The sequence below is a fragment of the Heteronotia binoei genome, chromosome 5 (assembly GCF_032191835.1).
Source record: "Heteronotia binoei isolate CCM8104 ecotype False Entrance Well chromosome 5, APGP_CSIRO_Hbin_v1, whole genome shotgun sequence".
Taxonomy (NCBI): domain Eukaryota; kingdom Metazoa; phylum Chordata; class Lepidosauria; order Squamata; family Gekkonidae; genus Heteronotia; species Heteronotia binoei.
In genome coordinates this window covers 75916904-75943712 of record NC_083227.1, presented here as the reverse complement: position 1 = coordinate 75943712, position 26809 = coordinate 75916904, and the positions used below count along the sequence as shown (strand labels likewise).

General features: G+C 47.3%; 1 protein-coding gene across 1 annotated transcript in view; it reads left to right on the top strand.

Annotated features, from left to right (window-relative positions):
* Positions 1–26809, top strand: part of FGD5 (FYVE, RhoGEF and PH domain containing 5) — a 272449-nt gene that overhangs the window by 23437 nt on the left and 222203 nt on the right. Inside the window, exon 2 of the mRNA XM_060239650.1 lies at positions 4908–7827. Within this exon, the coding sequence (XP_060095633.1) occupies positions 4908–7827 (2920 nt within the window). The remainder of the gene's footprint in view (positions 1–4907; positions 7828–26809) is intronic.

Below are 26809 nucleotides of genomic sequence, written 5' to 3'. Positions count from 1 at the left end.
TTTAAAAAACCAACCTTCTTGCTTCTATCAACAATTTAACAAACCCCAAACAGCAATGTCTTATATTAAACAGCCTTTTTACCACAACAATCTTCAGTATCACCTAGCCAAAACGGTTCAACTCACAAAAACAAAGACAGTTCACTGGCATCTTGTTTTTTTCCAGAACAAGTAGTAAATTGTAATCCAGGGCTGAATGGCCATTTGTATAATCCACAGGTAAGAACAGGCATTGAAAACAACCCCCCAAAAAGTATTTAAAAAAGTAAAATAATCCAGGTGAACCCAAAATGAAAATGAAGAAATGAAAACTCCACAGAGAGGGAAGGAAAGAGGGGGAAAAATGGAGAAAAATAAGTTTAAAAAGGTAAAAAGAAAAAATGTTCAGACCATATGTTTAAAAAGGAACCCTCCAGGAAAAAAACACTTGTAATAAACACACAAGAAGGAAAGGAGAAAAAAAACCCAAATTAAAAAAACCATATCCATAATATCCACCATCAAAAATTTATAATCCACTTGGAAGCTTTCACAGCTATTCTTCCATCAATCAACAATATAGCTGCATTTTATAATCCACTGTACAAATCCAATATAATCTTAAGTGTATATTTAGGACCCACAAAGATTTATTCAGGATACTTCAACATAAACTTCAAGCTCCTGCCTTTTCATATATCTTTCAAAGGCTCAAAGGTTTATATAACGCTGTATCTGTCCATTAAAGTTCAGTTCTTTATAATATTCATTGGCAGCTGAGGCTTTTTACACCAACTGTCCTTCTCATCCACATATGCTTGCAAGCAACTGTCCCACAGAAAGATCTTCCTCCCCAGAACAAGTTTAGGACAGATCAGTTCAATTCAGCCATCAATTCTTTTCTGTCTTTAGAAACTGGTGTGATTCATATTTTCCAGGATAACATTAAGAGAGTCACCAAATTGGGCAGAAACTTTTGGAGGCCTCCGAAGAGAAAGAGAGAGGGTTATATTCCCCCCCCCCTTTCTCACCGCCTTTGCATCTATCCATGTTCCAGTTTGCTCCCAACTCTCCAGTCCCCTGGTTGCAGATATGCTACTTCAAAATTCAGTATTAGAAGGAAAGAAAAACTAACAATCTTCGTAGAGGTGATAGAGTCTGTTCAGATCATGCAGAAAACCTTGTTAAAAAAGAGAAGAGGTCCGGCAGTCAACCCCGATGCCATTTAAAAATGGCAATCGGGGCAGCGAGGCTCACAGCGAGCTGGGCTCAGGAGACAACTGCCACTGTCGATTCTGACCCTCAGCTCGAGCTGTCCACCTTCTGAGACCCTTCCTGGGTCCCAGAGTCGGGTCTCTTGGTGGGAGAGACCCCTTGACTGCTCGATTAAGGAGCGGCTCTGGACCAGCCGGTCCAAGTCACTCCTTAGCTCAGATCACCAAAACCGGAAGTCCAGAGACAGAGATCAAGAGTACCTGCAGGGGCGGCAGCTGGAGGAGCGGGCTGTGTTTCAGCTGGGCACTCTCTTAAAGGGACAGTCTCTGGCCCACCTCCCCATATCGGGGCAGCTGCCAGACCCCCCCTCCCCCTGCCAGGGGTGGGAATGCAGCAAAGAACAGACCAAGGAAAGAGAGAAGGCAATAGTACAGGGGAGCAGGGCCAGCAAATGTCCCCTGCCGGGTTCAAGTGCCGGAGATGTTTGCACACCACCCAGTCTTGAGCAAGGGGAGGGGGAGGACAGTGGGGGTGCACAGTTGTACTTACCCAGCCATGGGTGAGAGTCCTCACACGCTGAGCCTCTGGGAGCCGGGAACTGGGAACCTGTGGAGACCTGGAAACAAGAGCAGTTAGCCCCAGGGGAGAGACCTCACTCTCCCCCTCGCAAGTCAAAGATACTGTCAAAGCAATCATGCAGTGAAGAACCCATCACCAACGTGCCTGTCCCTCACTCTAAGTCTGCATGGCAGGGAGCACCCCAGCAGAGCCCCTCACCATGCTCAGCTGTCCTTAACAACTGAGTTGTGCGAGGCCAGAGCAGAAGTATTTCTAAGAGGGGGGGGGGATGGCGATTGGCTGCTGGGGAGGGGGCTTGTCAATCCGGGGTGCAAAGGGATTGGTGAGGCAATTACACCAATTCCTAAGGGGTTTGTGAGCTCCTGCGGCAGTGGGGGCAACCTTTGTTTTTAGTTTCAATGAGTCCCTATAGGGTATGCCGCTGTTTTCACAGGCATAACTTTACACCTCTCGGGGGGGGGGGTGTCATGGCCTGAACTCCTTAGGGAGCCACCTAAGCCTGGCCGCACCCTGACTCCTTGCCCTCTTGCACCCGAGTGCCTCGCTCTGCTGCACTTCCACCAATGTTTGGGCACAGCCCTTAGGTGCCGCTGCTCTCGGGTGGGGCGGTGCTCTGGCGGGCCCATGTCTACGTAAGTCCCCTCCGCCGCGGCAGAGCTGGACTTACACCAGTGCAAATGCTACTTGCGCCAATGTAGTGGATTGTCTGCTCCCAAAACACTTTCCGCCCCCCCTTAGGATTGTGCTCCTAATGTACTATAAGCGTTTCGCTTAGAAATGTAATATTTTACACAGGGAGGGGACTTAAAACTCACTTGCAATTTGACTCATCTGGAACCCAGTCTAATGTATATATTTCTGAAATGCTGTGGCTCTGTACAGAGCTTTGTGAAACTCACATGCCTGCAGACCTACCCAATTAGTTGTTAACAACAACAAGCCTTTATTGGCATAAAACAGATTTAGCAGTACAAATAACAATATAAGTAATATAAAATCCTGGATAATAGAGTACGTAGGGAAGCTAATGTACATAAAATGAGTAAAATATATGTAATTTCAAGTTTAACAAAATTAAATGAATAAAACAAATAAGATATGGTCTTTCCAGAGCCAATCTCTGTCGGATTTCCATGGCCTGTTGAAGAAATTCGGCAACCGTTAAAGTTAACTCAGAGCAGGTGTCATTTAAAAGTCTGTAGACTTTGCCTGAATCAGCACAGCTCAACATATCTGCTAAAATATCTTTCAAATATGTATGACGAATATCTTCATAAAGGAGACAAATCAATAATACATGGGAGATAGTTTTGATACATTTGGGATTACAAAGACAATGTCTGGCAGAGTAATCAATCCTGTTAAATCTGCCAAATAAAATAGCAGATGGTAATGCTTTGCATCTCGTTAACAATAAAGCACGCCGTTGTTGTGGTGCTTGCAGAGAGGAGAAATATGACGCTAATTTCCCTACAGAAAGAGGAAGTTCAAAATTCAGTGGGGAGCAAGTTTTGTTGGCCAGGCTATATAATGTTTGCATTTCGATATCCAAGATTCTCTTAAGTTTCAAGAATGCATCTTTTAGGGATAGCATAAAAAATGAATCTATATCAATGCCCATAGACTTAATTTTCCTCTCAATAAATACTAACCAATTTGACATATTGGATTCTGAGAGCAGTTGATATAGAAGGCTCTCCGAATCAGAGTAGAAATGTAGCTGTAACCAATATTTAAATAACATTAGCCATGCTTGTGTTTCCACAAGATTCATCCCTGTTTCTAAACATAGAACTGTATATGGTACGCACTTCGGGAATCCCAGGATTTTCTGTAGAAATTTTGATTGGACACCTTCAATGTTGTTGTCCAAGGCTGTGATCCAAACTGGGACCCCATATAAGAGCTGTGGTATCACTTTAGCCTTAAAGATTTTTAGCGCAGCTGGGACAAACTGATTGCCTCTACTATAAAAGAAGCGCTGAATAGCTGCAACGTTAACATTGACTGACTTAATTATACAGTTACGGTGATTATGTCAAGCATGCGGGTTCAATGACGAGTTGAAGTAGATACAAAGACTACGTTTATTGATAGACCGATACTTTAGCCGAAGCCATTTCTTGAGAGTAATGAAGTTGATACATTGATACAATACTTTTAAGGCATACTTCAAAGGGATTCCAAGGGAGGGAACTGCGGGGAAGCGTTCACACCTAAACTATCAGACTGTCTACTTTCCCAGGATGTTTATCAGAACTTTGTCCTTGCTTCTGCCAGATGTTTCATCCTCCCTCCGGAGAATATATGGGAAGGTGCTGATTACTTTGTTCCCTTCACACTACTCTAACTTAACAGCCATAAAGCAGGAAAGGGAAAAAGGAAATAATAATAAACAAACAGACTTGGGTCTTCCATGACAATTCACAGATCAAATTTAGGCAGACCCTAAAACAATCAATTGACAATAATATTCAGCCATGCTTGACAGATTGGTCCAAAGTGAGTTATATTGGAAATGAATTCCTAAATATTTATAGTATTTTACTTGTTCCATCTCTTTGCTGCCTATTGACCATTTAATTGGTTTCCAAGATTTGGAAAATACAACAATTTTAGATTTGTGTTAGTTCAAAAGGAGCTTATTGTAGTTAAGGAAAGTGATATAACGGGCAAGCAAGCGTTTTAATTAGTTGTTCAAGAAATGTAACACTGCCTATTAGCTATGAATGGTAGCCTACTAGGGCCCCTTTCTGCTGACTTACTAGACTGCAAATATGAGGAATGTGGGTTTGTAAAGCCCTTGTTAAAGGAGCATTGTGTTTCATAGTCTGAAATTGTGGAAGGCCTACAATACTTCAAGGCCTAGCTGGTACAAGTAAAAATAGTGGATTCAAATAACTGTTTGGAGGACTCTTGTGAGCATCTTAAGATGTATTGCAGAGCACTGTAATAGAAATGGAGAACAGACAGAAATAACCCTCCACCTTTCACCAGCAGAAGTGGGATTGAATCCAATTATATCAGTTGGCCTGCTTTGTTTGGCTCATGTTTTACATGGCAGTAATGAACTGATACTTCTTGAAGTAGTATAGAAACTTGCTAATGTAGCCTTTTACTTCTTTATTTCACAGATTTCACAAAACCACCACTAGCACCAAAACCAAAGATTCTCAGTCAACTTGCTTCCAAATTTCCTCCATCACTGTCGAAGTCTGGTACACTTCACAATTCAAACTCTATGTCTAGGGGTCCAAAACCACCCATTGCACCCAAGCCAAAAATTTCCAGTGACAATAATCCCGTGATTATACAGCGATCCAGTGTTTACGCCAACAATAACTTTAACAAATGTACCAATGGAAAATTAATATGTACAGCAGGACAGCTCTGTGAAGGAAATCAGTGCACCACTGAGTGCTCAGAACTAGGAGCTGAAGATAAATATATTGTAATTTCTGAAACTAATGACTTTGAACAACTGCAAGAATCAGAGGACAATGTCTTAGATGCTCCAGGAGCACCAGCAGGTAAGGAAGAAGATACCTGCATCAACAATGAGGTCTCTGATCTTGAACTAAATGAGTTAGAGAACCATGATTCTTCACATAACACAGAACCAGTGGACAAGGACTTGTTGGAACCAACTGATATCCAAACTCTTGACAGCCCTGAAGATTTAAAAGAGGATGCTGGGTATGAAAATCTAGACCATGAAACTGGTCTTAGTGTAACCAAAATGCACTGTGCAGATGGGGCTGATGAAACATTCAGAGAACTGGTTTTGATAAAGGACAATAATGAGTATAATATGGATAATAAAATTTTGAATGGAGGTGCAGTTTTGAAGGATACTATATGTGAAGATATTATTCTAAGGCATTTAGAGGAGCCAACACCTACTTCAGAGGACCTGTTTCCAATTTGTGAGGATCCAGGAGAAGATTCTCTCCAAGCTTTGGGAGATGAGCAACCCAGTGTTGACACAGAAATGGGTACCACACATAATGATGGAAATGGAGCATCCTTGGACATAGAGTTGGAGCTTGTAGAGGATGTTTGTGAAAGTCCCAGTATTCTTGCTGATGATTCTGAAGAAGCAGCCAGTAGACTAGAACTTAATGGATCTGAATCCAATATAGAAAGGGCATTTGGAGGGACTGCTAATGAAACTGATGCTGGAAAAGAGGAGGAAATTGATCCTGATGCTGACTGTGAAACTGGCATAGAACTGGAAGAACATATAGATGATGGCTACCAAACCACTGAGATGAAGAGTGAGGAGGAAACAACAGAGACAGTGTGTGATACAAAAGACCCAGAAGAACAAAAAGATGATGTGCTGGAGTTGGAGACTGCAGATGACAACTGCCAGATTATTCCCTTTGAGAAGGAATGCAGTGAGGATGCCCCTGACTCTCCAGAAAATTTGCCATTAGAAGAGAATGAAATGTCTAGTGACAATCAGCCCTTTGCCCTTCAGGATGTTAATGGACTGGAAAGTGAGTCACTGTTGGCAGAAGTATCTACATTAGATTGCAATGAAAGTGCTTTGGAAGGCCCAGAATCACATAACGAAGTGAATGAGGTGGAGCACAGTGATGGTGGGGAAACTGCCCTAGATGCACCCAATGAAACATCAGTTGAAGATACATGCTGTGGTACAGAAGATCTGAATGAATGCCGTTGCAGCAAAACTGAAACAAATACATGCAATGAATATGTGATTGATGAATCTGCACCAACCCCTGAAGTGGTGGTTGCTTATGATAAAGATGATGGAGAAACAGCCAGTGACTCCCTGGACAACCCATATGTATTGGGAGATAGCCTACCTTCAGATGTTGGAAAAGTAATAGGAGAGGCTGATGTTCAAGATGCTTCAAGTGGTTTTAGGGAGGGAGGGAGTTTGGATGCTGAAAACCACTTGCTCCCTGTTGATCGGAAAAGCATTGTTACTAGAACAAGGTCCCTTTCTGGAAAAGTACCTGGATATGTACCAGAAACAGTTCCAGAAGAAACAGGCCCAGACACTGATTTGCAACCCTTGAGCACAACTCCCATGGTGTCTGAGGATTTAAGCCATACCTTCACTTTGTTGGATGGAAAGCCTATGGAATTGAATAGGGCATTACCTGCAAAGCCCAGGCGCTTTATTTTATATCCTCGATCTTTTTCAGTAGAAGGCAAAGACATCCCAGTCTCTGTTTACAGAGAGTCTGATACCTCTGTAATGGATTATAATAGAATAAACAGGACAGAGGACCTCTCTTTGCCTTGTATAATTGCTTCATCAGGTAGCTTTTCCCAGAGAAATCACCTTCCATCCAGTGGGGTGTCTACCCCATCCTCAGTTGTTGATATACCACCTCCGTTTGAACTAGCCTGTATCACCAAAAAGCCAATCACTAAAAGCTCACCGTCACTTTTAATAGAGAATGACTCTCCTGATAAATACTGCAAGAAAAAGAAGTCCTCTTTTAAAAAGTTCCTCACACTGAAGTTCAAAAAGAAGACAGAAAATAAAGTCCATGTGGATGTTCATCTTTCTTCTTCAAGATCCTCTTCAGAGTCAAGTTATCATGGACCTTCCAGGGTCATGGAACTGGACAGGAGGAGTTTGAGTAGTTCACCTCAGCTGAAATCACGGACTGGCAAGCTGAGGGCCTCTGAGTCTCCAACTGTTCTCTTCTACAAGGATGGCAAGAGAAAAGGGACACCCAAAACCTTTAGCAGGAGTGTGTCAAGGGTGGAGTCTTTTGAGGACCGTTCAAGGCCACCTTTCATGCCCCTTCCCTTAACTAAGCCTAGGTCTATATCATTTCCTAATGCTGATACTTCTGACTATGAGAATATTCCAGCAATGAACTCCGATTATGAAAATATACAAATTCCTCCACGAAGGCCCACTAGGGCAGGAACTTTTACTGAATTTTTTGAAGATCCTAGCAGGGCATTATCTGCTGCTAATGAGAATGATGGCTATGTGGATATGAGCAGTTTTACAGCTTTTGAGAACAACAAACAGCAGCCTACCAACCAGGAGACAGAAAGGTATTGTTACACATATTTATGTAAAACAGGTTAGCTTTGACTGGAGAAACTAGACTTCCTGTGAATTGGGAGTTGCAAGAATACCCTTAAGTTTACTTGTCTTATCTCCCTTTTTCAAGCAGTTTTCTATAAATACAAGATTTTAAAAAGTTATGCATGCACCCATTTTTAAAATATATTGGAAAGTTGGGTATTCCTTGATCTAAATGCTTACCAATAAACCAGTGGCAATGGATTATTACATATAAGAAACACTGGGAAATCAAAGTTAATTTTTAGCTACGGCTTCACTGCCACAGAGATTGACTGAGCCTTTTTTATCATCATTATTCTGGGCAATGCTCCTGCGTTCTTTTCTGATTAGAAGCCATCATTTCGGGAGGGGGGCATGTGACTCTCTCATGCATGTTCCATTGCAGTGAATGGAGGCTGCAGGGCAATAGCTGCCGTGCTGCATTCTGTACTTCTAGCTTTTGTGCGGTTGCTCTTGTCTGTTCCTCTAGGCATCATTGTCAGTTTTGGTTCTTGAAAGTAAAAGGATTAATCTATGGACTTTGCTCAAAGTCAACTGATATGAACTGTGTAAAGTTCATTATTGCTACTAAAGTCTATAGTAATCAATGTTTGAAAGTGATGTTGAATGAATTGCAGAAGTGTTTGAAGCTTTGTGCACTGGGACATCAATAAGGTTATTTTCTGTCTCATTGCTGGGAGGGGAGGAGGACACATCTCAATCAAGTCTATAATTACATCACTGTTATTCCATTGGCTTCCTATTAACTTGACGCTCATCTTAACAGTCCTTTAATTATAAGTTTATAACCAAGAGAAAACTCTGTTAAACTTAATAGCAATTTGTCTGTCTCAATTTGACTCAAAGTAAAAAGACAAGAAAGGAGAAAAAATAACTTTTTTGGGGGGGGGAATGCAAATTCATTTAATAGTATCAGCTGGGGCAAAAGGAATAATAGATTACTTATACAATTAAGAATGACACACACCTGCTAAAGATGAACAGGATGTTTTTTCTGTTCACTGTTTTGGTATATGATGTTCATATTCTTAGCTTGCAGTTTCAGACCATAAAATGTTCTATGAATATGCTTCAGTATTTAGAACTACTAAGAAGGTAGCGGATAGAGTTTAACCAAAAAAAGATCAAGCATATTGTGATGGCCCCAGGTTACCTATTACAATGAAACCTTGAAGTTTGCAGTACAGGTGTGATGTCTTTGGGCCAAAAATGTCTGCAAAGAAATCTTTTTAAAAGTCATCTTAGATTCCCTGTGTGGTCACTGCTTCATTTCATTTTTTTACTAGTCATAAAAGATCGATAATGGGGAGCATTTAGGATTGCCAGCTCTGGATTAGGATATACTTGGAGATTTTGGGGATGGAGCCTTAGGAGGGCAGGGTTTGAGGGAGAAGGACTTCAATGGGGTATGCTGCCATATAGTCCAACTTCCAAAGCAGCCATGTTCTCCAGGTGAACTGATCTCTGTTGCCTGGAGATCAATTGTAGTAGTGGGAGGTCTCCAGCTACCATCTGGAGGTTGGCAAGCCTATAGGCAGTATACATGTATCGATAGAGAAAGATGATGTAGAGTGTTTTATATAGTTTAAATGTATTTATATGGATGCATTTGCCTACCTTGGATGGGGTGTGTTGGAGAAAACTGATTTTATATATATTTGTCGCATTCTGAAATAGGATTATGTTTCAACAGCAAATATATATATATTTGCTGTTGAAACATAATCCCATTTCAGAATGCCACAAATATGAAACAACACAAATTACTGTAATTTAGACACATTTATTAACTTTCCACAGAAGCATGGTTCTGCGAAAGAAAAGCTGATCCAAAATGATGACATTATAGGCTGCCATCCTCCAGGAGGTACTTGGAGATCTCCCACTACTGTTGATCTCCAGAGAACCAAGATCAGTTCCCCTGGAGAAAATGGCTGCTTTGTAGAGTGGACACTGTGGCATTATACCCTGCTGAGGTCCCTCCCCTCCTCGAACCCCACCCTCCCCAGGCTCCACCTCCCAAATCTCCAGGTATTTCCCAATCCAGAGCTGGCAGCCCTACGTTACATGTCAGCTTCAGTCCTACAGGAAAAAAAAATTAAAATAGCTGCACTCCTAACAGGTTCACTCTTGGAATACAAATGGACAAGGAAACCAACTTTGTGACAACAGTTAAAGCAAAAAACCCAAGAAATAATTATTTTCTCTAAGAAATGGTTTGGAATAGCCCGGATTCCCTTAACACATTGTATGCTTTTCTTTTAAATACATAATATAGCTGTGCAGCATAGCTGCAATCTGGAAGATTGTTGGTTCAAATCCTACTTCTGTCAAAAATAGGGGTGCCAGGTGTCCTGCTATGGCAGGAGACCTTTGCTGGCAACCCCTCCTTCCCTCTGTTCCATTGGGTGGTGGAAGAAGAATTAATTTAAAAATCACTATTGGCACAATGGCATGATGTCACTTCCATGAAAGATCTGGAGGTGATATCACACTATTACACTAGTGGTATCCCTATGTCCTCTCCCCCATTCAGCTGGCAACTATAGTCAGAAACTCATTAAGTGGCAGGCCCATAGCTACGAGGGGCCCTGACTGGGGGGGGGGGGGCAACCAGCCTCCCCGGTCTCTGCTGCATCCTGGAGCGCAGGGCAGGGGGCAGAAGCAGTCCCCAGCCTCCCCCTCCAGTTAAAAGAGCCCCCGGCCGATCAGCTGATCGGTGGGCCCTCTAACCCATGCAGGAGGCCGGGAGTGCTTCTGCTGCGGAGTGACAGGGAAGGGAGGGCAGTGGCGATGAGAGTGGCAGGGAGGAAGAGAAGCCCCTTCTCTTTCTGTCACTCTCGTCGCCAGCACCCTTCTGCTGTGGGGGGAGGGGGAGCAGCTGCCTCCACCACTTCTGGGGGGGATCTCCTCCTCGTCCTGTCCTCAACTTCCCCAGCCTGCCACTCACTCCGGCTGCGCCATGGCAGCTCTTCTCAGGGGATTCGCCGTCGCTGCCAGGCAAGCGGCCAGCAACAACTCACTGGGAGGGTGGCGTGCGGGCTGCGCTACTTGCTCTGCCACGTGGGGGAGCTGGGAACTGGTTGCGGGAGGGGGGTTGGGCTTACAAGAGCGTGCATCTGCAGCGGACCGGTACGGTCTGTGGCATTGCTGGCAGCAGAAGGCAGCCCCGTGATAATGGTGATGCAAATGAAGAGCGGTTTTGTGGGGGGGGGAGCTCAAAACCACGCTGCAGGGAAAGGGTGGGGAGGAACAGGATGCTCTCAAGTGGATTGTTTGCTGTACGAAAAGGCTGGTGACGAGGAGCGTCACTATGCAAAGGTGGGGCACTAGGACCCTGTGGAGCAGACCCTGCCGGCTGCCTGTTGTCAGCCGGCTGTGACTCTCTTGGCCACTTATCAGATAAATTTTTATTCCACTCTTCATCCAAGAAATACAGGATGATTTAAATGTCTGTTATGTCCTCTATGGAGCTTGAAGTGGTCTGCATAGCTCTCCCCTTCTTTGTATGGCTAAGAGAATGGATGGCTAAAAATCATTCATTGAGCTTCACAGTGGACTGGGGATTATTTATTCAGAAAATGTATATGTCTGCAACTGACCTGAACTAACAAAATGAAACTACTATAGTTATTTTTTGTTGCCTGGGCACTCACTGACAATGTTAATGATCCGTGCAGTTGCCTAAACAATCCAAAATGGCTGTCAGGATCAAGACATTGCAATATCACTGATAATACAGTGATGTCATATCCAACATGGCCCAAAAATGACATTTTCTTATAGGGGTAACATTCTAGCATTTGACCCAAATTTTGTGGTTTTAACACTAAAATTGTGTGTGAATGCTAGTGCATTGCCTGATATAATGACGTAACTTCTGGGCTGCACCTAGGGCTGCCAAGTCCCCAGTAAGGGTGAGGGATCCCTCACCACCTTGTCTCATTTATTCTGGTTTTACTATAAAGCTATTATTTTCACTTACTGGTAGCTCTAGGAATCACTATGAACTCTGTGGCAAGAACTTCTTGTAAGTAGACAGGGCCTTATTTTTTTTTCTCCTGGCATGCTGCCCCCCAGCAGGTCTCCCACAGGTTTTCTGACAACTCACTGTGCATGTGCGGCAGTGGGACAAGAGAACTGCCAGCTGAAGGTCTACCATCAATCTGGGAGACCTGGCACCTAGTCAAGAAAGCTCTCAAAAAGTAATTTCACAAGATGTAATATTTACAAATATTTAAATGTTATTTGTTCCCCATGTGGTCTTTTTAAATATTAAGGTGATAGGTTTTTTTCTAAACCTGGGGATTTGTATAATATTTGTATAAACATCTTCTCTTTCTGTACCTGACCTAGGGCTGCCAGCCTCCAGGTGGGGCATGGCGATCTCCCACTTTTGCAACTGATCTCCAGCTGGCAGAGATCAGCTCCCCTAGAGAAAATGGCTGCTTTGAAGGGTGGACTCTATGGCATTGTACCATGCTGAGCCTCCTCCCCTCCCTAAACTCTACCCTCTCCTGGATCCACCCCCAAAGTCTCCAGATATTTTTCCAACACAGACCTGATAACTCTTACCTGACCCCACCCTGCAACTGTTTTGATCTCCACTCTATAGCCATGTTCAGATTTAGATTTAGAACCCTATAAATGCTCTAGATTTCTGAGTTTAGGGTGATAGTCCAACTTGTCAGTAAAAAAGGTTCATTTTTTCATTTTCTTTCTTCAGGAAAACTCCCCATATATATGTTTGCATGTGGTATATCCTGACCAATAATTTTTAATTAGATTCAATCAAATTTATAGAGAAAGGACCCAATAATGGAAGCATGCTAGATATAATCTTTTCTTATAATTACCGATGTGGGTGTTAGCAGCCAGAATATTGTCCCCTGAAGGGCAGTTACTACTGTTCCCCAAAATTTAGCCATGTAGTATTAATAATTAAAATATAATTTGATAATACAAGATTAGAAATGCCATTAGCATTGTACATCCTGTGAAAAGCAGTTAGTCATGTCATGTGGAGAAGGCCTTTGGGTCCCAAAAAGCCTATAAACACCATGCTATGGAATGGCCTAGGAACATAAAAGAGATACATAGCTTTCACTTTTTGTTTTTATAGTATGTTTCTGGCCTTTATATTGTCCTAGTAAAATGCCAATAATTATGACTGGAACTGTGGTGGGGGATTCCCATCACATTTCTCAACAATATATATGTCAGCAGGGTGTATGCAGGGTTACCAGGTCCAATTCAAGAAATATCTGGGGACTTTGGAGGTGGAACCAGGAAAGTTTGGGGGTGGAGCAGGGAGACATTGGGGATGGAGCCAGGGGTGAGGTATAATTGCCACCAGCCAGATGATGGACAGGAGGAAATTCGTCCCCACCCCCCAAAATTACACTACACATGATGCACTGACATCAGCTGGGAGTGATGTCAGTACATCTGTGATGTCAGGGGAGCATTGTTCTGCTTTTGCAGCAAAACTCTATGGTTTGAGGCTTTTTTTACTATAGAGTTTTGCGTAAAAAGCAGAGCATTGCCCCTGATGTCACCAACATGTTGATGTCACTTCTCGATGACATCAGCGCATTGCACAACATCCCACCAATTCCTGGATGCCCCCCAAAACACCCTGCCAGCATGATGAAGGGACCTGGCAATCCTACCCTAGTCAGCTGTAAATGGCTGTGTTCAGAACCTTAGGAATATAGTAGAATTTCCATGTAATGCTTGAATATAGAAAGAGAGAAGAAAAAAGCATGTACAGAAGCCATATATTCCATTTTGTAGTTTTTTATTGATAAGAATATAATAGGCAAGATTACAGCACATATACTTTTTGTTAACTCCTTTCCATAGGCTGATCCTTCCTATCTTTTTTTCCAGTTCCTCTTCATTTTCTCCTGAGTATCATGGGGAGTGCAGACTATCAGAATTCTTTAGGGACCGATCTGCCCACACAAACAAGAGAATAACTTGTGATGTGAGATAGGCATGTGAATGTATATATAGCTTTAAGTGAGCCTGCAAGAATTAGCTTCTCTTTCCTCTCAAGGTCTGTATGGCCTTATCTTTGGTTGTTAAGGCTGTAGAGTTTTTCATAAGAAAGTATTCTCTCTCAATTCAGGGTTGCCAAGTTTTCCCTGGCCACCAGCAGGTAATGTGGGGGACGGGAGGGCTTCCAGATCAAGATTGGGAAACTGCTGGAGATTTGAGGATTCAGCCTGAAGGGGACAGGGACCTCAGCGGGTTACAATGCCACAGAGTTCTTCCTTCAGCACACTCATTTTCTCCAGGGGAACTGATCTCTGTAGTCTGAAGCTGCAGTTCTGGGGTATTCCCAGATCCCACCTGATCCCTATCCCAGTTAGAAGCAATACAAAGACTTGTGGAAGGTTTCAGAGCTGCCTGAAACAGAAGAGGCTGAAGGGTGAACTGGAAGCAGGGTATGTAAGCACTCCTCATCCAGGGTTGCCAACCTGCAGGGGAGGCTTGGAGATGTCCTGGAATTACAACTGATCTTCAGACTACAGAAATCAATTCCCCTGGAGGAAATGGCTGCTTTGGAGAGTGCTGCTATGGCAATATACCCTGCTGAAGTTCCTCCCCTCCCCAACCCTGTACTGTAGTGGCCAAATTTGCAGATGACACAAAATTATTCAGGATGGTGAAATCCAAGGCTGACTGTGAAAAGCTCCAAGAGGACCTCGACAAACTGGGTGAGTGGGTGACAATGCAACAAATGAAATGTATAGTTGGTAAGGTGATGCACATTGGGGCAAACTTCAAGTACAGGCTAATGGGGTCTGAACTTGCTGAGACTGAGAGGGGAAAAGCTCTTGGGATTGTAGTGGAAAGCTCAATAAAAGTGTTAACCAGTCAGGGCTGGCACTGGGGTTTTTGCCGCCCCAGGCAAGACTCTGTCCCCACCCTCCAGTGGGAGAGGGTTCCCAGCGCTGGCCCAAATCGGGCCCCGTTTGCACAGAGGGCTCTTCTCGAGCCCTCCATGCATATGCCCCCCCTCGACCTTCCCACAGTGTGGGAAGGCCAAGCAGGGCAGATGGCCTCGTTTGCATAGAGGAGCCCTCCATGCAAATGCTCCCCTCCACTCAACCTTCCCATGGCGTGGGAAGGCCAAGCAGGGCCAGATCACTTAGGCCTTCCCTTCCCCAGCATCCTCGGAGGATGCTGGGGAAGGGAAACGCTGCTCTTTCGGCTCTGAGGGATCAGGGGAGCTCCTCCGATCCCTCAGAGCCAAAAGAACACTCGGGCCTTTGCTTCCCCAGTGCCCTCAGATTACACTGGGGAAGGGAAATGCCACTCTTTCTTGGCTCTGGGGATCGCGGGGAGCTCCTCCGATCCCTCAGAGCTGAGAGAAAACGAGTGGGAGGCTCAGGGATGGGTGCTGGCAATCGCCTAGTTCACCAGCTCCCATGTACCGACGCTGAACACAGTATGCTGCGGTGGTGAAAAAGGCAAACTCTGTGTTAGGGATTACTAGGAAAGGAATTGAGAACGAAATGGCTGATGTTGTAATGGCCCTGTATATATCTATGGCCTCATTTGAAATACTGTGTACAGTGCTGGTCACTGTATCTCAAAAAGGACATTGCAGAAAGACAGGTTGCTTACCTGTAACTGTAGATCTTCGAGTGGTCATCTGTGCATTCACACTCATGGGATAGTGCGCCTGCGCCGATCCCCGCATCGGTATCTGAAAAGCCCAGGATTTTTCCGCGCTCGGCGCCAATGGGCATGCGCAGGCGTCCCAATGCGCATGCTCACCAGCGCCAGCGCGGGGATCCCGCCAGTTCCTTCCTGACCGCTGGAAGCCCCTTGCTGGAGGGAGACCGTCAGCAGTGGGGAAGGAGGGCGGGTAGTGTGAATGCACAGATGACCACTCGAAGATCTACAGTTACAGGTAAGCAACCTGTCTATCTTCTTCGTGGTCTCTGTGCTTCACACTCATGGGAGACTAGCAAGCAAAGCATACCTGGAGGCGGGAAGACGGTCGACCTTAAGAAACAGCTTGCAGCACCGCAGCTCCCAACCGAGTCCTCTGCTGAGCATGCACATCCAGCGCGTAGTGCTTCATGAAGGCATGCGGAGAAGACCAGGTAGCCGCCTTGCAGACATCGGAAAGGGACACACCCTTCAGGAATTCCACCGATGTGGCCATTGCCCTTGTGGAGTGTCCACGAATAGGTCCAGGTAAAGGCTTCTTTGCCAACAAATAACAAAGTTTAATCGTCTCAGTAAGCCACTTGGAAAGTCTCTGAGACGAAATCTTGGAACCTAACTTAGGGGCAGAGTAGGAGACAAAAAGTTGATTGTCCTTACGGAAACCCCGTGAACGATTTAAATAAAACAGGAGGGCACGCTTAACATCTAACGCATGCAACCTGCGTTCCTCATCCGAGGAAGGGCTAGGGTAAAACGTGGGTAACGAAACTTCTAAGTTAAGGTGGAACTGAGAAACCACCTTGGGGAGAAAAGTGATGTCCGGAGCCAGGGAGACCCCTGATTCCCTAAAGACAAGGTAGGGGTAGTCACAGCGCATCGCCGTGAGCTCCCCCGCACGACGTGCCGAGGTAATGGCAACCAAAAATGCAGTCTTCCAAGACAAAAGTTGTAAGGAACATGTTGCCATAGGTTCAAACGGACGACGAGTCAACTTGTCCAGAACCAGAGTCAAGTCCCACAACTGGGGGGGGGGATCTAGAAGGAGGGTGAAGGCGAAACAGACCCTTCATGAACCTCTTGGAATGAGGGTGAGCGAAAACAGAGTAACCCTCTACTGAACCATGGAAAGCAGAGATAGCTGCCAAATAAACCTTGATGGAGGAGAATACCAGCCCCTCATCCACCAAGGCTAAAAGAAACTCAAAAATTGCCGAAAGCCCAACAGAGTCAGGTGGCCTAGGAGAGGCAGCCACAAAGTTACTAAATTTCTTCCACTTCCTCTCGTAAGAGGCACGAGTGGAAGGTTTCCTGCTGCTTTGGAGGACTTGCTGGACCCTGGTGGAAAAACCTACTGGTCGATGAACCACACTGTCAATTTCAGGTGAGGCACGTTGTGGTGGAGTACGTGCCCGTCCTGGGCCGACAACAGGTCCGGATCTGCCGGGAACTGGTAGAAGACCCCCTTCGACTGCTGGAGCAGGATCGAGAACCAGCTCTGACGGGGCCACCAAGGAGTCACCAGGATGCAACGCGGCCTCTCCTGCACTAGCTTGTGGACTACCCTCGTCAGCAGAGGTAGGGGTGGGAACATATAAAGGAACCAACCCCCCCACGGAAGTAGGAGTCCGTCTCCCAACAAAGCTGGATCTGCACCTCCCCTGGCACAGAACAAGGGGCACTTCTTGTTCTCCGCCGTGGCAAAGACATCTAGCTGTGGGTACCCCCAGAGCTGGAACACCGGCTCTAGGAACCGCCATTGCAGTTTCCATTCGTGTGGGGAAGCAGCACCCCTGCTGAGAGAGTCCGCCCGTATGTTGAGGACCCCCGGCAGATGTGTTGCCTTCAAAAAAATGTCCCACTGGAGGCACTCTGTCCAGAGATCCATCGCCAGCGAGCACAACCTGCGAGACACTGTCCCTCCCTGTCTGTTTATATAGCACAGGGCCGTGGTATTGTCCATAAGCAGTGCCACAGTCCTCCCCGCTAACAGTGGACGGAAAGAGCGAAGGGCAAAGTGAACCGCCAGCAGTTCTAGGTAGTTTATGTGGCACCGACTCAGTTTCGGTGGCCATTGACCTCCCACACATAGATCCTCCAGGTGCGCTCCCCACCCCCACAGGGAAGCATCGGTAGCGATAGTCACATTGGGGGTTGGAAGATGGAAGGGAGCCCCTTGGCAGATGTTGCTCTCTGATCCCCACCATTGCAGTGACTGGAGAGTCCCAGGTGGGATGGTGAACCTCTTTCGAGGTGAGTCTAAGAGAGGGCGAAAATGGCGCAAGAACCATAGCTGTAGTCCCCTCATTCGTAATCTTGCGAAACGTAGCACGCTTGTCGTCGCAGCCATCAGCCCCAGCATCCGCTGGAGTTGCTGGGCCGTGCCCCACTGCCGCCTTTGAAGTAGCTGTACCAGACTGATGATGTCCTTTGCTCTCTGCGAAGGAAGGAATGCTCGGTGTTGATCTGTGTCCAACAGAGCCCCTATGAATTGAACTGTCTTTGACGGAGTAAGATGGGATTTCTAAAGGTTGACCGGCAACCCCAAGGTGTAGAGAAGACGCAGAGTGATGGCAATATGTGCTGTTAAGCTCTCCCTCGACCTTGCCACAAGAAGCCAGTCGTCGATGTATGGGAAGACAACGACTCCCTGAAGACAAAGGTGGGCAGCCACCACACTCATCAGCTTCGTGAACACCCGAGGAGCAGTAGACAGTCCAAAAGGCAGGGCCCTGAACTGGAAGTGCCGAGCACCCACTGCAAACCTTAGGAAACGTCTGAACGCAGGGTGAATGCTGACATGAAAGTAGGCATCCTTGAGGTCCAGGGTCGCCATCCAGTCTCCCTGATTGATGAGAGGCAGGATTGTTTGCAGTGTAGCCATTCTGAACTTCTGGTACAGAATAAATTTGTTCAGACTCCGGAGGTCCATGATAGGCCTCAGGCCCCCGTCCCGTTTTGGGACCAGGAAGTAATGGGAGTAGAAGCCTCCTGTCCTGGCCTCTGGTGGAACTACCTCTATGGCTTGTTTCTGTAGGAGGTTGGTCACCTCCGCCAGCAGAGGTGGGGAAGGGGGAGTGGTAACTACCACGGACTGATTCGGGGTCTGAACAAACTCTATTTTGTAGCCCTCTTTTACGATGGACAGAGCCCACCTGTCTGTGGAGATCAACTCCCAGGCAGGCAGGAAAGGGCGTAGGCGGATGGATGAACCAACAGTGGGGGCGATGACGCGTGCTTGCGGGAAGTCAAACCCCCTGCTTCTGGGGACGAGTCCCCTTAGACTTGTTGGAGGATTGGGCCCCGTAACGGTTCCTGCCGTTACCAGAGTAAGAGGGTCGTTCCAGCTGTGCAGGTCGAGGACGCTATTGCTCGGGGGAGAACCTTTGGTAGGGCTTCTTGGTCCAGGGCTTAGGCCACTGCTTGGATCTAGAAGCCTTGGGGGTAGATTGGACGCCCAAGTTTTTAGAAGTCTTGACACTCTTGTCAAACTCTTGCAGCACCGTGTCAGTTGTGGTGCTGAAGAGCCCGTCACCCTCAAACGGCAGATCTTCAATGAAGGTTTTTGTATCTTGGTGGAGTGCCGTAGACCTGAGCCAGGAGTGTCGCCGAATGCAGACTGCATTGGTGATTTGCTTAGCTGAAGCCTCCACCATATGTTTCGCCGCAGTCAGTTGTTGTCTGGCCACAGCGAGACCTTCTTTCTGCAGCTTGGTTGCAGCAGCCCTCTTATCTTAACTTAGAGAAGAGAGGAATGGGGAAAGTTGTTCCAACACGGCATATTGGTACCTAGCCATGCAGGCGGCATAGTTAGATACCTTGATGCTAAGCGCCCCCGCTGAATAGACCTTGCGGCCCATTCCGTCAATCTTCCTCCCTTCTTTATCAGGCGGAGAGGAGTGGACCTTCCTAGCCTTTGAGGAAGAAGAGACTACCACCGAGTTAGGCCATGGGTGGGTGAATAAAAATTCAGCCCCAGTCTCCTGGACCCTGTACATATGGTCCAGCCGTTTGGATGATACAGGAGTCGAGGAAGGCTTACTCCAAGGTTCCTTGATAACTTGAAGGAGCACCTTGGTGACCGGCAGGGCGACCGCAGTGGACGTATTCTTCTGCATGATATCGAACACGTTGTTGTCCACTACGGGTTCTGGCTGGGTCACAGGCAGTCTGAGGGTGGCAGCAACGCGTTTCACTAGGTCCCCATAAGACTTCAAATCTTCCGAAGGCGAAATCGGAAGATCCTCAGCCATCTGGGAGACCGGTGAAGGTTCTAAGTCTTGGGCTTCATTGTCCGACTCCGATGACGAGGAGTCTTGATGGGCGGAGTGTCCCGAGAGAATCGGGGTCGACTCTCGCGGTGGAAGCTGGACCAGTGATCTTTGTACAGTTTCGACCGGGACTAACTGTCAATCCGGGGGGACCGACGCCGACGCCTTCCGGGATCGGTGCGATACCCTCGACATGGAGGAGAATTGCGATGCTCGCTCCCAGTCCTGGTAGTCCTCAGGGTACTAACGACAGGATTCGTATCGGGAGTAGGGAGGTTGCCATCTGCGTTGCTCCCATGGTGGTATCGGGAAGCATTGAGGTGCATAGAAGTGTTCCGGCTCACGCCTGTCCCGGGGCCTGAACTGGACCGGTGGGACTATCGGTGCCGACGCCTCCACCTCCGAGGTCGATTCGCTGGCCGACCGTCAACGGGACCCGGAAGATGATGAGCGTTGAGTCAGGTCGATCTCCGGCTCCTGCTCCGACGCCGATAGGCGTTGCTGAATCGCAGGGCTTCGGCATGGAGAGGCCATGATCTTCTTAGGCAGCTTAGGGGCCGCCGAAGTCGATGCACTGACCGACGAGGAAGGAGTGCGGGGTCGCTTCCGCTTCTCCTTTGATTTCGCCTTCTTAGGAGCTCGGGTCCCCGAGTCCTCTCGGCGCTTCTTAGCGGGCGTATCCACCAAGCCCTCGTGGGAACGTTTTGTGGAGCCACGCTCTTCCGGCAGTTCGGTCAAAGTCAGTGTCGGAGCAGCATCGGCCGATGCAAGCTCCTGTGCCGGGGTGTCGGTCGATTTCGGTACCGATGACTCCATCGGTCAATGAGGTCGGAGCGCCGATTCGGTTAACGCCGCCGATAACCGAGCCGCACGATTTTTTCTCGTCTGCTTCGAGAAGCGGAGACAGTGCGGGCAAGTCTCTACTCGGTGCGCTTCTCCCAGGCACAGCAGGCACAGGGAATGGCCGTCTGGAGGGGCGATCTTCTTCCCACAAGCACGGCAGCGCTTGAAAACCCCCCAGCGACTTTCCATAGAAAGAAGCCACACGTAAACTTACTCAGAGCGGTCTGAGAAAAACGGGGGAAAGCGAGGGCGAAATACCCCAAGGGGCAGTCCGCCAGACAAACAAAAAAATGCTTTTTTTTTTTAACACTAACACTAACTAAACTATCAAACTACTAACTAATTAGTAACAATAAACGGGCTAAAGCGAGAAAAAAAGGCAAGGCCAAGAATTCTCACTGACCGGGGAAACAGAAAGGTAAACCTCTCAGCGCAGCGGTCAGAAAGGAACTGGCGGGATCCCCGCGCTGGTGCTGGTGAGCATGCGCATTGGGACGCCTGCGCATGCCCATTGGCGCCGAGCGCGGAAAAATCCTGGGCTTTTCAGATACCGATGCGGGGATCGGCACAGGCGCACTATCCCATGAGTGTTAAGCACAGAGACCACGAAGAAGATCTGGAAAAAGTACAAAAGAGGGCAACTGAGATTGTTAAGGGGGTAGAGCATCTTCCCTATGAGGAAAGGTTGACGAGTCTAGGACTTTTCAGTTTAGAAAAGAGACGACTAAGAGGAGACATGATAAGAGGTTTATAAATTATGACTGGGATGGAGAGAGTTGACAAAGATAAACTTGTCTTCCAAAATAGTAGAACTCAAGGGCATCCAATGAAATTGATGAGCAGTAGGTTCAGTACAGAAAAAAGAAAATATTGTTGTGATTAAAACATGGAATTCACGGCCAGAGGATGTAGTGATGGCCACAGGAATAAACGTCTTTAAAAGGGGATTAGATAGATTCATGGAAGATAAATTTACCGATAGCTACTAGCCACAGTGACTGAGGGGAACCTCCACATTCAGAGGTACTAATCCTCTGAATCTAAGAGTCAGGAGGCAATCCTTGCAGCATAAGAATGACACCAGTCCTTGACTGAGATATAGTTACTTAGAGACCAGGAGGTCAAAGAACAGATTTGGAGTAAAGGTGAAAATAAGGGCAGGAACATCCTAAAATATAACAAACCAACCCACAAGATAACAGACCAATCTTCAGGCTCACTGATCAAAGGTATTGCAAAGATATTAAATATTTGCTAAATTATTTTTTAATTGTGCAGGGGCTTGGATATATGTGTGTGTATATATATATATATATATATATATATATATATACACACACACACACACACACACACCGGTTTTACATGATTGTGCATGTGGCGGAACCGGCCCGATTCTGCCTTCAGACCCGGTCCCGTCAGCTCCCTATTGAGTCGCCAACTCCTGGAGGGAGCTATTTCTCCTCCTGCCCCTTGGGCTCGCTGCCACCACCTGCTCAGTCCCGGGGTTCAGATTGAGAGGAACAGGACTCCCAATCCCCCTCTCCAGCTATGAGGCCAGGCCTCAAGGTCCTCTGCCACCCTGTACTTGGGTTTCACAGAGACCTCAGCACTTCTTTGGGGCACCCCTGGAGGATTGGCACCTTATCCAACTGCATGCCTTCCCCCTTGCCCGGGGCCCCCGTTATAAAACAGCGTGGTCTAAAGCGGTTTGGGGATCAATGTGGTACAGAGATTGACTGCCAGCATTTAAAATAGAAAAACTATTTATTTACAAGAGAAAAAGATAGGGAAAGAAAAACAAAACAGAAACAGTTGCGTTTAAAAAATTAGCACAGCACCGCACAACACAGCAAACAGCATAACAAAGAAAAGTTGATTATAAACGCATCCGGTTGGCCCTGATCTAGACATGCCCTGCCCTTTTTGAATGACTTACTTTGTCTTACTGCCTGGAGGCCTCATTTTCCTGAGCAGGCCTCCCTCACAGACAGGAGCTCACCGGCAAGCAACCTCTCTTCCAGAGCGCCAGCTGCCAACTGCCCTTCTCTTCCTGCTAACACACATGCCAAGAACAAAAGCACTTCCTGCCTCTCTAGGAGGTTTTCCCCCTAGCGTTGTTGGTTTGGCTCTGGAAGGGAGGGGGGGGAGTGAGGGGAAGGCTACAAAGCCTGCTGAGGGATTTACTGACCCCTGCCAAATGAAGCACCACCACTGACTAAAATGGCGTTTCTCCACACGTCCCCCTCCTTAAATTCTGAGCCGGAGGGGTTGCCTCCTACAGAGGTGACCCCGTAGCAGAATCCAACCAACCAAGGAGAAACCCATCAACCAAAATATTACACAAACATTCAGGTATTTCTCCAATAATACACAAAGTCCCACAACCTAGGTGTCCATGTCCTTTCTGGACAAAACGTTGCATTGCTGCATGCAGAAGGAATGTCCAGTCTTTAAGATGTACTCCTCCATCTCCCAGGACCACCTCTGGAGTTTGGTGCTCTCCCTTCGTTGCTGCTGTTGCTGGGGTGAGTGGTCCATCAAAGGAGGGAATCCCTGGCCCCACATATGAGGTTGGAAACTGCCCAGTTCCCACACAGTTGCTTCTTCTTTATCCCTCATTGGTGGAATGTTCCCTCTGTCCACTCTGACCTCCCAGAAAACCCCCTCTGGGGCTCCAAACAATTGCTGTCCCAGCTTCTTTTTGTCTCCTTCCTTCCTACCTATATGCAACACCATGGACCTCGCAGAGAATGGCTGTGGTATATTCACCTGCACCACTTTAACTGCCTTTCCCGTCTTCTCCATAGCCACCACATAAGTAGCCTCGTCTAGGTCATCCACAATCACATGGGGTCCCTCCCATTCCACTTTCCGTTCACCAGTATGAAGGGGCAGGAAAACCATCACCCTATCCCCTGTCTCAGCTTCTGAGAACTCCACTTTCTGGTCCCTTGCCACCTCACACAGTGGATGCAGCCTAGGGTCACTTTGAACCTCAGACAGGAACATTTCTGGCTCCCCCAGACTTCCTATCATCTGTTCCTTCAAGCCACCCCTAGTCCCACTGTTTCCAGAACACCCAGCCAACGTTTGATCTGGGTTCTCCGCCCCCTCAGTTGGTTTTTCAGTGTCAGCCAACTGAGCTGCTTCCTGCCTGGAAGGCTCCACAGCATCCTGCTGCCCTTGCGGAAATTGGCACCCCTCTTCCCATTGGGCACACCCTCCTGCAGGGCTTGAGACAGGCTGGTCCTCCCCCTCCCTGGTTGGTGGTGAGGTGGCTTCCCTAAAGTTGTCTTCCTCCCCCCACCTTCCCCTGAGGGTTTGGCTTGGGTTCTCAGTCCCCTCGGTTGGTTTTTCAGCACTACCAAACTGACCCCCTTCTTGCCTGGAAGGTCCCACAGCTTCCCAGGACTCCTGTCTGCCCTGCTTCAAGACAACCTGTTCTGAGAGCGTCTCGGACGATCCCACTTCCTGATCCACAGCTACTTGGTGAACCGGTTCCAACCTAAGGCCGCTCCGGACCCCCTTCTGGAACCACTCCTGTTCCCCCAAGCCTTCAGCTATGTGCTCCTCTGAGCCCACATTAGCCTTGCTGCTCTCAGAACCTCCTGTGAAATCTCCACTCTCCACCTCGGTCTCTTCAGCTTGCACATCCTTTACGCTAGACAGGTTCCCTTCCTCGCTAGGAACATCCACAGCCTCTTGCTGCACTTGGGGAAAGCTACACCCCTCTTTCCCTTGGGAACACCCTCCTCCAGGGCTTGAGATAGGCTGGTCCTCCCCCTCCTGGGTGACTGCCCTCTCTTCGTCCTCAGTAACCTGGGCTATTTCCCCCTCCCTGGTTGGTGGTGAGGTGGCTTCCTTAAAGTTGCCTTCCTCCTCCCACTTTCCTCTGAGGGTTTGGCTGTGGGTTACAGCATTGATAGCGTACTGGCCAACCAACAAATCCCGGCCCAATAACACTGGAACTGTTTGTTCCTTCATTACCCCACATTCAGAATAGGATTTACCTTCTTGTGGAGCCAAACCCCTGAACTGCTTTCGGGAGTGGTCTGGCCCCCGTTTAAACCTTTTAAATACAGTGGCTTTATAGGCCGCAAAAGTTACCCCCCCATCTTCCATAGGCATGCTGTGATAGATGGCCGAGAGTTCTCCAGTCAGGATGCTACAGAGGTAAGACATATAGTCTTCCTCTGCAATCCCCCACTGTTTGGCTGCCCTCTCAAAGTTGGAGAGGTATGTGGAGGGGTCTTCTCCCTCCTTGTACACTGCAAAGTCTTTGGGGGTGACTTTGACCTTTTTGCTTTGTTCAGCTTTCAGACGTAGCACCTCAAGCTCATGGCGACGTTGCTCTTCCTGCTCCCATCTGCGGATCTCAGCTTGTCTCAGCTCCCTCTCAGCTTGTCTTTCCTCTCTCTCTCGTTCCTCCTGTCTGCAGATCTTGTCCCTCTCTGCTTGTCGTTCCTCTCTCTCTCGTTCCTCCCGTCTGCGGTCTTGGTCCGCCTCGATACGCATTCTCTCCAGTTCCATCCGTAGCCGCAAAATTGCTTCTGACTGGGTAGGGGGCACTTTTGCAGGTGCCCCTGCATGCTTATGATACTCCAACAGGAGGTCTGTCATATCTACTACAGTCATGTTGTCACACTCCAGCTTGTGCTTTGCACACTCTTCCTGGAGCTGTGGCTTTGAAATCTCCAGGATTTCCAGCCTCTTAGCATGCTCCATCCTAACTAACTAAACTTTCCCTATTCCAGTTGACCCGAAAATAAAACAAAACCGCTGTTGCTTCCTCTGGGTGCTTGCACGTATCAAAAAAAACCAAAAATGCCTGGCCAATCAAGTTCTCTGTTTGTTCTTATCCCACCGCTGCCGCCAAGTGTGGCGGAACCGGCCCAATTCTGCCTTCAGACCCGGTCCCGTCAGCTCCCTATTGAGTCGCCAACTCCTGGAGGGAGCTATTTCTCCTCCTGCCCCTTGGGCTCGCTGCCACCACCTGCTCAGTCCCGGGGTTCAGATTGAGAGGAACAGGACTCCCAATCCCCCTCTCCAGCTATGAGGCCAGGCCTCAAGGTCCTCTGCCACCCTGTACTTGGGTTTCACAGAGACCTCAGCACTTCTTTGGGGCACCCCTGGAGGATTGGCACCTTATCCAACTGCATGCCTTCCCCCTTGCCCGGGGCCCCCGTTATAAAACAGCGTGGTCTAAAGCGGTTTGGGGATCTATGTGGTACAGAGATTGACTGCCAGCATTTAAAATAGAAAAACTATTTATTTACAAGAGAAAAAGATAGGGAAAGAAAAACAAAACAGAAACAGTTGCGTTTAAAAAATTAGCACAGCACCGCACAACACAGCAAACAGCATAACAAAGAAAAGTTGATTATAAACGCATCCAGTTGGCCCTGATCTAGACATGCCCTGCCCTTTTTGAATGACTTACTTTGTCTTACTGCCTGGAGGCCTCATTTTCCTGAGCAGGCCTCCCCCACAGGCAGGAGCTCACCGGCAAGCAACCTCTCTTCCAGAGCGCCAGCTGCCAACTGCCCTTCTCTTCCTGCTAACACACATGCCAAGAACAAAAGCACTTCCTGCCTCTCTAGGAGGTTTTCCCCCTAGCGTTGTTGGTTTGGCTCTGGAAGGGAGGGGGGGAGTGAGGGGAAGGCTATAAAGCCTGCTGAGGGATTTACTGACCCCTGCCAAATGAAGCACCACCACTGACTAAAATGGCGTTTCTCCACAGTGCAGATTCTACTCAACACTTGCTATGTTCATGAAAGTGAGGGAACATGATTTTGCCCCATTACCATTCCCCAGTGCTGTTTGGCAAGTTGTCTATGAGGGTCTTTCAAGCCTTAGTAGAGGAATTTGGAGGCATGTGGGGAACTGCTGGGGGAAAGGGGAAGGCATGGACAATCTTGTGTGAGTTTCTTCTGTTCACAACTCATAGGATGCAACTCAATACATTTTGAATGAATGATACCAGAAGGACTTCCAAAATCTGCCAGATCTATAAAGCAATGACTAAAAGTTCCTGAGTATAGTATTAAATTGGGTCAGCCCACTGGTCTACCTAGCTCAAGTATCTCCAACAATGGTAATGGTGAATGGTATGGAAAAAGCAGATAACTGTATGTATACAACACTA